General features: G+C 42.5%; 1 protein-coding gene across 1 annotated transcript; it reads left to right on the forward strand.

Annotated features, from left to right (window-relative positions):
- The first annotated feature begins 792 nt into the window (after nt 1–792).
- LOC142108454 (cortexin-3-like) lies at nt 793–12,465 on the forward strand. Its single transcript, XM_075192107.1, has 2 exons — nt 793–1,384; nt 10,553–12,465. Exon 2 carries the CDS (start codon nt 10,583–10,585, stop codon nt 10,826–10,828), a length of 246 nt encoding a protein of 81 aa, XP_075048208.1. The 5' UTR covers nt 793–1,384; nt 10,553–10,582; the 3' UTR covers nt 10,829–12,465.
- The last annotated feature ends 1,522 nt before the right edge of the window (nt 12,466–13,987 follow it).

A 13,987-nucleotide genomic window follows, 5' to 3' on the forward strand; every position in this document is an offset into this window, starting at 1 on the left:
ATGTTTGGTTTCACGGAAACAAAATAAGCCCTGTAGACAGGAACTTCCTCAGAACCAATACTGTATATCTGATAATGGATGGCTGTAATATATAATGCATCTGCTTACATAAACCAATTATTGGTGGACTTAAGGAACATTAGAAAGTAAATTGTGCTTATTATTACATGACAGTTTGCATGGGGCTATCAACCAGGCTTAGGGAAGCCATGGATGGACAGCTAGCTGTAGAACTACAAGCACCAGCATGCCCTGGAAGCTGTGCTTCTCCAGCTGCTGAAGAACTACAAGTCCCAGCGTGCCTGGGGAAGAGGTGGCTCGCAGGCTGCTGTAGAACTGCAAGTCCCAGCACGCCCTGGGGAGCGCAGTCTCTCTGCCTGCTGTAGAACTACAAGTCACAGCGTGCCAAAGGGGAAGCAGGTGGCCTAATGGAACCGCAGAAAATATGCTTGGGGGGAAAAAATGTTTTTTTTGTTTTGGTTTTACTGCAATGGTTTAATATCCAAACAATTCACAGGAGGTCAATTGACCTGCTGATATGTTTTTGGGACTGATGCGAGTTCTCTGTACAGCGCTGCGGAATCAGTGGCGCTATATAAATAAATGGTGATGATGATGACGACGATGGGACTATGGGGATGGGGAGTGCAAGAAGGGCATGTGAAATCCTTGTTGATGGTGCTCTGGTCAGAATCAAGCCCAGCGCAGCAATGCTGACCAACCCTGCCGCCCCTAAATCCCAGATACTATACATCTGTAAGACCAGCCTATGCACAGCATAAACATTAGAGGAAGGAAGCAGCACAGAGCTTTGCAACAGGTCCTCTCCATCAGCTGCAACACAATCCAGCAAGATTATCCCCTTCTGCAGCTGTGCCTGGCTTCTGCAGCCAGTGGAGGGTTAATAGTCCCCCCCCTCACCCTGTGTGTGTATTGGTCTGTGGTCCTCAGACCAGAGGAGGGGCTCATTCAGACTCACATCGCACAGAAAAAAAAAAACCTCGGAAATCCGAGCAGCCAATCGCAGCTGTAGGGACAAGCCCCTCTGTGGTCCAGGAGACGAGTGTGTGGGCAGCCTGCAGGACCTCTCCCTGGGCGTCAGCATCCACTGGCTCTTGCGAATTAATTGCAGATGCACAACCCAAGGGTTGCCATAGGTACCGGTTGCTAGTAGCAACCAAAACATCAGCATCATCTCCCCCCTCTTAGAAAATGCGGGGGGAAGACAGATTGGAAGGAGGACCAGAGATGGAAGGGGGACACCTGCCATCCTGCTGAGGGGGGCATCCCTGGAGAGCTGGCAGCAATTGTCCATAACCAACAACGAAGACAATTAAATGAGGCAGCGCTTGGCTATGGGAATACTCAAGTTTCTCATCAACAGGTAAGGAAGACGCACGCTGCAGCCATAAGCACAGGGCAGGGAATGGTCTACGGTCTGTCGGGAAATTCCTAAGCCTTCTGCAAAATATCCGGCACTGTGCATGTAATATTTGGGGGGAGGGGGTTGGTGGGGGGTCTGCATGCATTACAAAGGGGGGAGCACAAAAGACGGCTGTGCCCGGGGCTGTTAAAATGATGTTTGTGCTGTCTGGGAGGGAAAGGGTTAATACGTCATCTGCGAGTCGCAGGCTAGCCCGATACGATGGATATTTTCTTTACAAAAAAACAAAAACACAGTTTTACTACCTGACGGAGCGCTGGGCTTAGAGGGGGCCACCGTCAGCTGTCTGCAAAATCCACTCCCTGTCAGCAAATATTAAAGTCTCGTTTTTAAGAGTCAGTAAAGCAACGGAGTAAAAATGTAAAACGATTGAACGATGAAGATAGATGGCGTCAATAATGTGGGGAGTGGGAGAGAGAGATAATTCCATTTTTAATTGCTAATCTTCCTGACTTATCCTATCCATCAGCCAATTAATCCTCGTAAAAAAACTGGCTTTATAATGGTCTCTTCTGCAATTTTTATAAATCCGTACTCTGTCGTCAATCGTTCATGACACCCACCCCCGTGGAAATCACCTTTACCCCTCCCCCCCCCCAACAGTAGATGTGTTCGACAGTCGGTAAGAAATATGCCACATTTTCACCTGTCGGTAAGAAAAAAGTTGAGCTCCTTAAAAATCCAGCCCCTCTATTTTGCAATGAGTGCTCCTACTCTCAGTTCAGAACGAATTTTGAGTCAGCATGACCACGCGTCAGTAAACAAAATGCTGTCAGTCGATTTTTATAAAATTGTCAGTAAAATGTTTGTTTCAGATGACCCAACAGACATTTGGGGACATAGACAAGTACTACTACTGTTAATAATCTCAATTTGGTGGCAGTCAGTAAAATTATGGACAATTGTCAGTAAAAAAAAAGCTGCTAGTGAGGGTTGGCAAACACTAAGTGCCCCAATATAGGTGATAAGTCAACCGGTGGGACTTACTAGTCTCACAGTAATCACACAGATCTGGAATATAGAAGGTAGTGTTATGTAGAGGAGTATTGACAGCTTGATCCATGTGAGGCGAGCTGACGTTACTCTTTCCACCATCGTGATCCATGTTAGGTCAGCTAGAAGTGACTAAGTGATTGTGTTCTATCAGGAAAGTGTCTGACAGGCTGGACAAAGCACGGCTCTCTATTTCAAACCGCAGGACAGCTATTGAGCCGACGTTCCAGGAATACATCGGTAATCGAAGGTCGTGTTTATGTTATACCAGCAAAACTCACCAATCATTGATTGACAGGAGAGAAGGGAGAGGAGAGCTGACGGGGGTTAGTCAGGGGGAGAGAGGAAATACAGCAGGAATTTAAATGAACAATCACACTTGCAAAAAAAATAAATAATATCATCATACTCTACTTTTTTATATCAAATGTCATAGAACACATTTTCACTGTGGGAATTATACGTATGGTGCTGTATAAATGTATCTTAACCTAGAATAGTCTACAAACTACATTGTAGCAATGAATAGTTGGTGCAGAGCAACACCTGGCGGTCAGAAGGGGTACTGCACCATAAACATTTTAGCACGCTTTTCAAGAACGTTCTATTGCACCCCCCTCTAAACACGTCAGTCGACAGGGCACATGAGAGGACACGTGGGTAAGAAGGGTAGAAGTCCTGGGAGTGAAGAATATTCTGGGAAAATAGGAGAAGCGAAAGATTTAAATAATAGAGGGACCCATCTTTATATAACAGACGGGCTCTTGTATCTGCAAAACTTTTATCTTGGCAAATGTTCTAATATTTTTAATGGTAATTTGGCCACAAGGAGGCACTGTTCTGCTGCTGCTAGTGGATGAAGGTCTATCATAATCACCAACTCTCCCTGTATTTCAGGGAAATTCCCAAATTAGGGGAGATACCTCGCAGGCAATTCTTCCCTCCTGCAAGGGAGGCTGTCTGCAAAGATGAAGGTGGAGCCATCAAGTGCCTCCCTGGCTCAGTCAGGGCACACTGAGTGGGCAAAGAGGTGTGATGACGCAATTATCGCCATCGTAAGCCTTGCCCCGCCCACTTGATGCAAATATGGATCAACTAGAATCTGATTGGTTGCTCTAGGCAACATCTCCACTTCGTCAAACCCGCAGTTTAGTAAATATAACCCCCAGGGAAAGTAATTTAAAAAGTTACTCACAACCTGCTGTCACATTTCTGGGAAAGCCAATCTCATGTTCAAGTCACTGACTTAAATCCATAACAAGCACTTTTTGCAACTAGGTATTCTGTTTCATATTGTCCAGGCCCCAAGATTCCGAAGGACCCCCGTTAGCACATCAATGGGTTAAAAGGATTATTTTTACTCACCTGATTTCAATTGCCCTCTCCTATGAATTTCCCATTTATGCAAATGAGTAGTTGACAGGGGAGGGGGGATTATCATAAACTGGTAAACTCCACCCAATAACAAAATTTTAAGTGCGGCAAATTTGTTTGCTAACAGATACAAGCCTAAGGGGCTATACACTTACCATGCCAGTTTAAATTACAGGCATGTAGGTATTTAGAAGTTTACAGACACATCAAAACAAGCCGAGGGCTTCATGCAACAATTACCAAGTAGATAAAAAAATAAATGTGACGAGAATTCATGATAGAATTTATCAGAGGTCCCTGCCCCAAAGAGCTTACAATCTAAACGATGTGTTAGGCAGACGACATCTGTGGAGGAATGAACTCCAGCTTGGAAATGTCTATCTGTTGAGCAAGGCACCTCATCCAATTCTGGCACTTAACAGCTGCTCTGAGCAGACTTGGACACTGTTGTGTTATCGTAAGAGGATAATTAATATGTATTTACTGCCGGCATCAGTGTAATCACAGGCTGCCGTGTGAGCTGAGATCCGCAGACCTGACAAAGCACCAGAATTACCGGTCAAAGATCGCGTTCTACCAGACGGTTTATATTCTAGGTTAGCTAAACATCCGCTGCCCACTAATCACTTTCTAGTTTTCATGTTAGACTTGAAAAGAGATTGCCAAGTTTTGTGTCGTATGCAAGATGCTCTAAAGTGACAAAGCACAAAAACATCCTATAAAACGAAATGCGTTTGTCAGACCGTGGTAGCTTTGCCAAACGGTGCGGATTGCGTGGGGTTCCTAAATTTATATATGTTTTATATAGAAGAGGACAATATAAGGATGCTATGAATCAAGCTATAAGGTGAGGTTAGATATTAAGTAGTAGGTCGTCTGCGGATATAGACATTTTGTGACGTTATTATGCCTTTTACAGAAGGGATGCCTATGGCTATATGCTCAATAACCTATGTAAATAATATTTGGCACAATGGGCAATCCTGCCTTCAATGTTGATATGGACTATGTTGGACGGCATGCCATTTATCCTAATTCTCGCCATGGCGTGACGGTACTGTTCACGTGTGGCCTTCAGGAATACCCAATGGATTAAGCCAAGTTGCTTTTTACGGAGTTAGTAGTCATCAGGCAGAAGGGCACCCAGTAAATAGTCATACCTCTTCTTCCAGATGTATCAGTTATGGCAAAACCGTCTTAGGTCTACCCAGCAGTATATTTGTAGAGTTTTGGCACAACAGTGAGTTAAATTGGCCTATAATTACAGCATTGGGATGCACCGTTACCTAGCGTAACGTGTTTCCAGAGCGTTTTGGTGAATTGGGAATCGTTGGGGATACTGAGCCTACGCCTCTGCGGTGTAGGTCCCCGATGAATTTACCGGTCTCCTTTTTAATGAATATACACCGTATCGCAGAATGCGGCAGAGACGGGTTGGTCTTGCAGGTGGACGGATCTCCACTCTTAATGGAAGTTTTAATTGCTGAGTCCAGTAATAAAAATTTATTGAGTCAGTTTTTATAGAATCAAGACTACAGTGGTAGATTTATCAAACCTTCTAAAAGGGGTAAGTGGAGGTGTAGCCCATAGCAACCAATCAGATTTTAGCTATCATTAATCTAATACATTCTAGAACATGATAGCTTGAATGTGACTGGTTGCTATGGGCAACACCTTCACTTTTGATAAATCGACCCCACGCGATCTGACCAAAACAACATTGCTCACCCTGCTGCGCTGATAATCCCAACTACACCGCCATTTTGCCATCTCCAAATCCACTAGGCCACACCCATTTTGCCCATGTGAAATCAGGACTGTCCTACAAAAACAGGGACATTTGGGTGTCATTTGTTCAATTGGATAAATTAATTTAAGAGAGTTTGACAGTTCTGGTAAACCTGTGGCTCTCCAGGTGTTGTGAAACTACAAGCCCCAGCATGCTTTGCCAGTAGATAGCAACCGGCAGATATCAACTTATGCTGGGACTTGTAGTTGCACGACACCTGGAGAGCCGCAGCTTGGCCAGGGCTGCAGTATAAGATATTTAACATTACCCAAGACCAGTGCAGAGTGTTTCAAAATTCCAGATGACTACGAATAATTGTTTTTCAGCTCTGTTGAGCAGAAGTCTAGTCCGAACGATTGTCACCATTTATCTTTGTTTAAACGAATGCCGATGGTGACATTAGCAAGCCGAAATCCCTCCTACGCCCCCTCTCCTGTGGGAGGCGAGGTATAAAATCGTTCTAAACAGTTAAGAGAAAGTACTGATACAGCACAAGGAATGATGACAGAACCACTCCTGCTGATGAGCCTGTATAACGCACTAAGCACACGATGCAGAACTCAGCCTACGGGGACCCCATGAGAGGCCGACGGGGACCAACAGTTACATTTGGGAAAATCTGCAATAATTATAGCAACAACAGTAATGCAGTAGGGAAAATGGCAGAAAAAAAACACCCTGAACAATATGGTTTTATTTATATATGAAATAGTATTTTGCATTATTATCACATACACAATGGGGCTTATTCAATTTGGCGCGATAAGTGGAGATTTTCGTGGACGCAAAAGTAGTACACCCGTTTGTATCAAACGTTCCTGCTATCGTGCTCGAGGTATCCCCTAAGTGGCTGCTTGTCAGACCTCACAAGAACAAGTCTGGGGTATTGGCGAGCAGGAAAATTGGACACGAGAGTAAAAGTTTTGCGAGGTGGCGTCTTAGGGACTCATAAACGCTGTCCCTAGCTCTCTCCTGAAGCCTCGCTTCTCCAGCTATTGTAGAACTACATGTCCCAGCAAGTACAGAGTCTCCACCTGCCCTCAAATCTCCCTCACTGTTAATAACACCACAATTTCCTCAGTCTCCCAAGCCCGCTGCCTTGGTGTCACACTTGACTCCACCCTCTGCTTTATTCCTCACATCCAAACTCTCTCCCAGCCCTGGCGACTCCACTTTAAAAACATTACCAGAATACACCCTTTTCTTACTCAACATGCTACCAAAACTCTTATCCATTCTCTCATCATCTCCCGTCTGGACTATTATAACCTCCTGCTATCTGGCATTCCTGACACCCCTATATCCACACGTCAATCCATCCTAAATGCTCCTGTGCCTTGTATCGTCTCTGGTACCCACCTCTCTCTCCCGCCTACAAGACTTCTCCCGTGCTGCTCCCCACCTATGGAATTCCCTACCACGCTCAATCAGATTTTCCCACAGCCTTCAAATCTTTAGATGCTCTTTGAAAACCCATCTCTTTATTAGAGGTGACCTTATCCTCGATAACACTACTCACCCTAATGCACCCTCACAACTATCCCAATATCCACTCTGAGCCACACTCGCTCCTCTTGTTTCAGCGGTGCCCTCTTCCACTTAGAATGTAAGCTCTGTAATGAGCAGGGTCCTCCATACCCTTTGTTTTCATGTCTGCGTTTATTTTGTCTACCTTGTATGTCCCTGTTTTATGTATGTACTGTTCTCCCTACTGTACGGCGCTGCGGAGCACTGTGGCACCTTACAAATCTACGATAATAATAATCACAAGCAAGAGCATGTTGTAGTCAATGGCTACTGCTGCATGCCGAAACGTCTTATTCCCCAAGAGCTGTAGTTCCAGCTAAATTTACAAAGTTTTCGCCAATCACAATGTGGCCTGCGTGGGAAAACAGCCCATTTCGCCAGCTCAAAGTACACCCTGATCCGCTATGACCCCACTGCGCAATGACTTGGAGCAATTTGAGTCCCGAGTATGACAACGTGTTTCGCACCGCAAAGCTGCGATGGACACAGTCGGGGGGGGGCTGTGGTCTGATGCTGCAAATCACATCACCGTGCCCCCCCTGCCGCCCCCACGCACTAGCCATTTGGACCTTCCCTCCAGTACAATGAGCAGGCAAGTATGTTCTAAATAACTGTCTCTTTAAACAAACCTGATCTAACATTTAAGGAGAGACAACGCAGCTCACCCTCCTTTACCAAGTATAAAAAATATTTTCAAGGTGTAGCTCTACTTTAAAACACGTACGATTAGATGGAATCAATTAAAGGGAATTTCAAGCAGTTATAGGTTCGCAAAACGACATAATTGGCCGTAAAACGATTCGTGAATTCATGTTGCAGCTAACCACTGGTACGGCCATTAAACTTTACTCGGCTGCTAATACTGTCTTCGATTTGCTGATAAGAAACGCGTGGTGTCGGGGACATTCTGTACAAAGAGACTGCGTGAAGAGGCTGTAAAACATGTACTATTCCTGCTGGGGCAGTGGAACGTTACAAAGACAATTATAAGAAAATAGCATTTCGTTTCACAGCTAAAAGCTGATATCTGATATGGGTTACATCATGCAATTGCTCTTTCCACCCTGTTATAACAAAGCACTGTAGTGTTAATAAACAATAATAGCAACAATAATGAACAGTTACCAAGAGAGAAGGGCAGGCAGTTTTTGGCCTGGGCATCAGAACAGAAAAATGGGCAGGACAGAAATGGTGTTGGCATGGTTTGTCTAATGTGAGTATGGTTTTATAGAGCCAATGAATATAGAAAAATAAAAACCTGTCTAGTACTCAATGTGATTCTAGTGATGTCTATACAATACAGAAAGCATTCTAGTGACCTATAAACAATGCACAGAGCATTCTAGTGACCTATAAACAATACACAGAGCATTCTAGTTATCCGCAAACAATACACAGAGCATTCTAATGATCTATAAACAATACACAGAGCATTCTAATGATCTATAAACAATACACAGAGCATTCTAATTATCTATAAACAATACACAGAGCATTCTAATGATCTATAAACAATACACAGAGCATTCTAATGATCTATAAACAATACACAGAGCATTCTAGTTATCTATAAACAATACACAGAGCATTCTAGTGACCTATAAACAATACACATAGCATTCTAGTGACCTATAAACAATGCACATAGCATTCTAGTGACCTATAAACAATGCACAGAGCATTTTAGTGACCTATAAACAATACACAGAGCATTCTAGTTATCCGCAAACAATACACAGAGCATTCTAATGATCTATAAACAATACACAGAGCATTATAATGATCTATAAACAATACACAGAGCATTCTAATGATCTATAAACAATACACAGAGCATTCTAGTTATCTATAAACAATACACAGAGCATTCTAGTGACCTATAAACAATACACAGAGCATTCTAGTGACCTATAAACAATGCACAGAGCATTCTAGTGACCTATAAACAATACACAGAGCATTCTAGTTATCCGCAAACAATACACAGAGCATTCTAATGATCTATAAACAATACACAGAGCATTCTAATTATCTATAAACAATACACAGAGCATTCTAATGATCTATAAACAATACACAGAGCATTCTAATGATCTATAAACAATACACAGAGCATTCTAGTTATCTATAAACAATACACAGAGCATTCTAGTGACCTATAAACAATACACAGAGCATTCTAGTGACCTATAAACAATGCACATAGCATTCTAGTGACCTATAAACAATGCACAGAGCATTTTAGTGACCTATAAACAATACACAGAGCATTCTAGTTATCCGCAAACAATACACAGAGCATTCTAATGATCTATAAACAATACACAGAGCATTATAATGATCTATAAACAATACACAGAGCATTCTAATGATCTATAAACAATACACAGAGCATTCTAGTTATCTATAAACAATACACAGAGCATTCTAGTGACCTATAAACAATACACAGAGCATTCTAGTGACCTATAAACAATGCACAGAGCATTCTAGTGACCTATAAACAATGCACAGAGCATTTTAGTGACCTATAAACAATACACAGAGCATTAATGTTATCTATAAACAATACAGAGAACATTCTAGTGACCTATAAACAGTGCACAAAGCATTCCAATGACACCTATACACTTTAGTGCCATATATACAATACAGAAAGCATTCTAGTGACCTAGAGTGCAGACAACATTCTAGTGACCGATTTACAATACACAGAGCATCCTAGTATCATCTATACATTCTATTGCTATATAATACAGTACAGACAACATTCTAGTGACCTATTTACAATACACAGAGCATTCTAGTGACTACTATGCAATACAGAGCACATGTAAGGACCTCAAGACAATATACAGATCATTCTAGTGAACTCTATACAATACAGAGATCTTCATAATGAAAATAGAATTTCTGTTGAGGCCAAAAAAAAAAAAAAAAAACCCCAGATCTTTGGTGGCAATCCAACTGAATAACAGTTCATTCGATCACAACTTACTGAACTAATTTTAAGTTAAAAAAAGAGTTATAACACAAAAGCCTCTCTTTTCTTACCTATAGCAAAGTCCTGGATTTTAGAAGTTGGTTAGACTTCGTCAGAGCTGTGGATATGATTAAAGCCACCATCGGTTCACTGGTTAGTAAATGAAGGTTTAAAAGGAAAAATAATAATACCCTTTTTTTATTATCCACCCCATTGTCAAACTTGCAGAATACAAAGTCAGTTTTGTTGTTATTCTTCCTTTTGAGCGAATACGCGCAGACCTCAAAACTAGTTGGTATAACGGTGGAAATTTGTAGAGAAAAACCTATATAAAAGTGTTCATTTTCCTTTAAAGACTAGCTATTTAGAGGAGAAACAATATCTACTGTCCAAATTCATAACACATTGCCTACGATTTACACCAGAGTCCTTCTTGTTGCAGGTTCAGAGACGGAGGACAATCGGTGGCAAAATGCTTCTAACAATGGTCGGGGAGATTCTGAGCACAACAATGTCCACTTCGGGAGCCGCCCTGCCCGTGTCCTCTCTGACCCTAGAACAGAAAGCCGCCTTCGTCCTGGTCTTCTTGCTGTTCATCTTCCTTGGGCTCCTGATTATCCGCTGCTTCAGGATCCTCCTCGATCCGTACCGTAGCATGCCTTCATCCACCTGGACAGACTATATGGAGAAGGACACTTTTGATTACCGCTGGGCCTGACTGCATTAGTCATGGGATGATAAATTGATGGTGTCCCCCAATTTCCCGACATTCACTGGTGGCCTTCTGGAAATCAGCTTTCTAGGGGGGTTGTGTTATTTTTATATTCTTAAAGCCTAATTGTGTGGGATGTTTACATCAACTGTAAAGCTTTGTAACCAACGCTAAGCTCTGACCAAGGTGAAACAAAGCTGGATCCGACTTACCAATACAGAAAACAAAGCCTCTCTAACGCACAAATTGTGCAAGCCTACTCCAGAAGGTCATGGACTGCACCCTCTGACCGTAACTCTCGTTGCTATCTCCCGTGTTTTGTATGTGTCCATTTGATATCGTAGGTGCGCATTGGAACATCAAAAACAGGTTGTGGAGCCCACAGCTCCATTTTTTTTTTTTTTAAATCAATGCAAGGGTGTTTCATTATTATGCTTAGATAGTACTTTGCAGAACCCCAAAATACCTCAGTCAATCTGAACTTTTGGATCAAAACAAACCACAAAAAAAGGTAGAAGAGGACAAAAAAATAGAATAAAGGGTTAAAGAAGAACATTCCTCCGTCTGTCAGGATCACTGGAATTTAAAAAAGGAGGGGGGGGGGGACAGACAATAGCCATTCAATTGCCTTGCACTAGAAATAAATATGGAGAGCCGGATTAAGACCTCACAGGGCCCTAGATGAGATACTGGTTTGGGCCCCCTTTTCCACACCATTTGTCAAAAAACACAGATAAAATGGGTTACAGTAATCTCAGCCTTTAGAGCCCACTGGGCTCGGGGTTGCCTAGTGGATGATCCGGCTCTGTCTGTAGGAAGAGATATGACGTGTGACCAGTTTACAAATTCTTCTTTTTGATGTTCCGGATGCTTAGAGCCCGTCCGTCAGCTCTTTAACGCTTAAAGCTTTTGTAATATTTGGGGCGATTATCAGCATTGTATCTCTTAACCAAAAAACGCCAATGTATAAATGTATACAGCAGCGTTTCCACAACAAAGGGACCAGCCACATGTTGGGATGGCATCTGCAAAGCTTTGCCAAGACATTCCAAAAATTAGTCGCTTGTAGACCAGTGATTGGACAGATACAGGCGTCATTTATAAAAAGCACACGACTTAACCCAAGTAGGGGCCATTGCTGGCCCCGTACTTGCACCCATGGTTGTTCCACAAAGGAACCCAAGCATGCCTCCTTCTGGGCAGCTGGATATTTGCAGAAATCATTTTGTTTTGCTCTTACAGAGAGAGCACGGTTATTATACTGAGTGTATTCCAACATCTAGTATCTGAGATGACTAGAACACTACCAATCTGTCACTGCCAACAAAGATCCACTGTTAGCCGCTCACTCCTCTAGTTTCAAAGACAAAAGATGCATCTTGGAGAGAAAAAAGGAAGACAGGATTACTGTGGTTTCCATGGAAACTAAGGGGACCGATTCGGCTCTGTCTTGCTAAAAAGACACAAGGATAAGGTCTTTGGGGAGGAAGGGGGGGGGGTAGGGGATATGTATTTGTGGCTTAATAAGTAAATCCAATATTGTTAAAAAATAGAAATACCAGCTACCAAAAATTGCTAAATTGTTCATGTGCTCCAGTATTTTCTGTGTGCAGAATGAAAGCAAAATAAAAATGGAGACGTTTTGCAGTGTGTTATGTGTCGTTCATTTTACCACTAAGAGAAACTTTGTAAGAGGTGCAGATTTAATACTTCACCATAACGTCACCGTTTCCATCTCTAGGCAGGGTGGGCTGGAAACTCTTGGCCGGGAAAAGGGGGGTCAAAGGTCAGAAGTGGCCCTTGCTGTTCTACCAGAACGTGACAAAAGCTGTGCAGGTGTTCTCTGACTAATGCGGGTTTAGTTTAGCCAATGAGACATATAAAAATTTCTATGTTAAAGAGCTATAATCAAATACAACACCTACCAGCTCCATCATACTAGTACACAAGTTTTACTTTGATTTAATTCTCTAGGTGTGTTTGTGGGGGGGGAGGGAATACAATGCTATGGGCCCCTAGTATAATCAGGACTGGAGAGTAAGCGTCTCTATGCCTGGACCACAAGAAAATGGTCGCCACTCTGTATGGATTCAGCTGTAAGTTGCTTGCGCGATACTATTTCTGGGAAACTTAATGGTGGCTCATAGGGAGTGGAGAAGCTGATAGTCAGTACTGCATTATTCTTCTTATTTATAACCGGATGCCCCCCATGCTGGATAGTATTACTATGGGGGTAATAAGCATACCGCACTACATGTCTGTCCCCAATAATGATAGAGGATGACATCGCCACAACAAAATGGGGGCATGGCCACACCTCCAGAGGGCTGCCTAGCACTAGACTGCCCATTACATACCTCTCATTCCCCAAACATGTCGCATGGTGGGACAGAGCCCTAAAATCAGGACAATTGGGAGATATGAATATTAAAAGGGCAGCTTGTAGTGCTCACAGGTTTGAATATTAAAAGGGCAGCTTGTAGTACTCACAGGTTTGAATATTAAAAGGGCAGCTTGTAGTACTCACAGACCTGTACGTGAGGCCTGGATACATTTCTCTTTATAAGAAAAATCATCAGTGTGTGCCTATTTACTGTTTCATATCACTGATGGATGGATGGCAAAGCTTCAAAGCAAAAAAATTAAATTTTCATATACAAAGCACAACTGATGCACTGGTCAGTCTTGCCGTAACTTTCCACATAAAGAATAAAAAGCTCGAATGGCAATGCAAGGTATGTCAGTTAGGTTCAATGCAGACTTTTTTCTCATTTCTACTCAGTCCCATCAATTGAAGCTTATACCCTCAGACTCCTACTATTGTTTACATTAATCTTTGTCACCTACTCAACACATTAATACCTATCCGATTTATTTGATTGGTTGCCACACTTTATCGACCAATGAAAATGATAAAGTCCCCCCCTATCTCATCTTCATTAAACATTATTAAGTCATTCTAAATCCATTTTTAAACTGCGTCACGTTGGGACTAAAAAACACTACCACCAAGGCCCTGCCACAGTTTTCCTCACCTGCTATCAACCATATCCCTGGGCCACGGCTGAACGCCACTGGAGAAAATTGCATTCTGCCTTCAACTTCTTATACTACAAATTAGTTGCGCCTACAGCTACAACTTTGCCCATGAGAAACTCTTAGGTC

Source organism: Mixophyes fleayi, chromosome 12 (assembly GCF_038048845.1).
Source record: "Mixophyes fleayi isolate aMixFle1 chromosome 12, aMixFle1.hap1, whole genome shotgun sequence".
NCBI lineage: Eukaryota > Metazoa > Chordata > Amphibia > Anura > Limnodynastidae > Mixophyes > Mixophyes fleayi.

Bases quoted from the DNA above. Each gene is read 5' to 3' on its own strand.
- LOC142108454 (XM_075192107.1), top strand. From the start codon at position 10,583: ATGCTTCTAACAATGGTCGGGGAGATTCTGAGCACAACAATGTCCACT.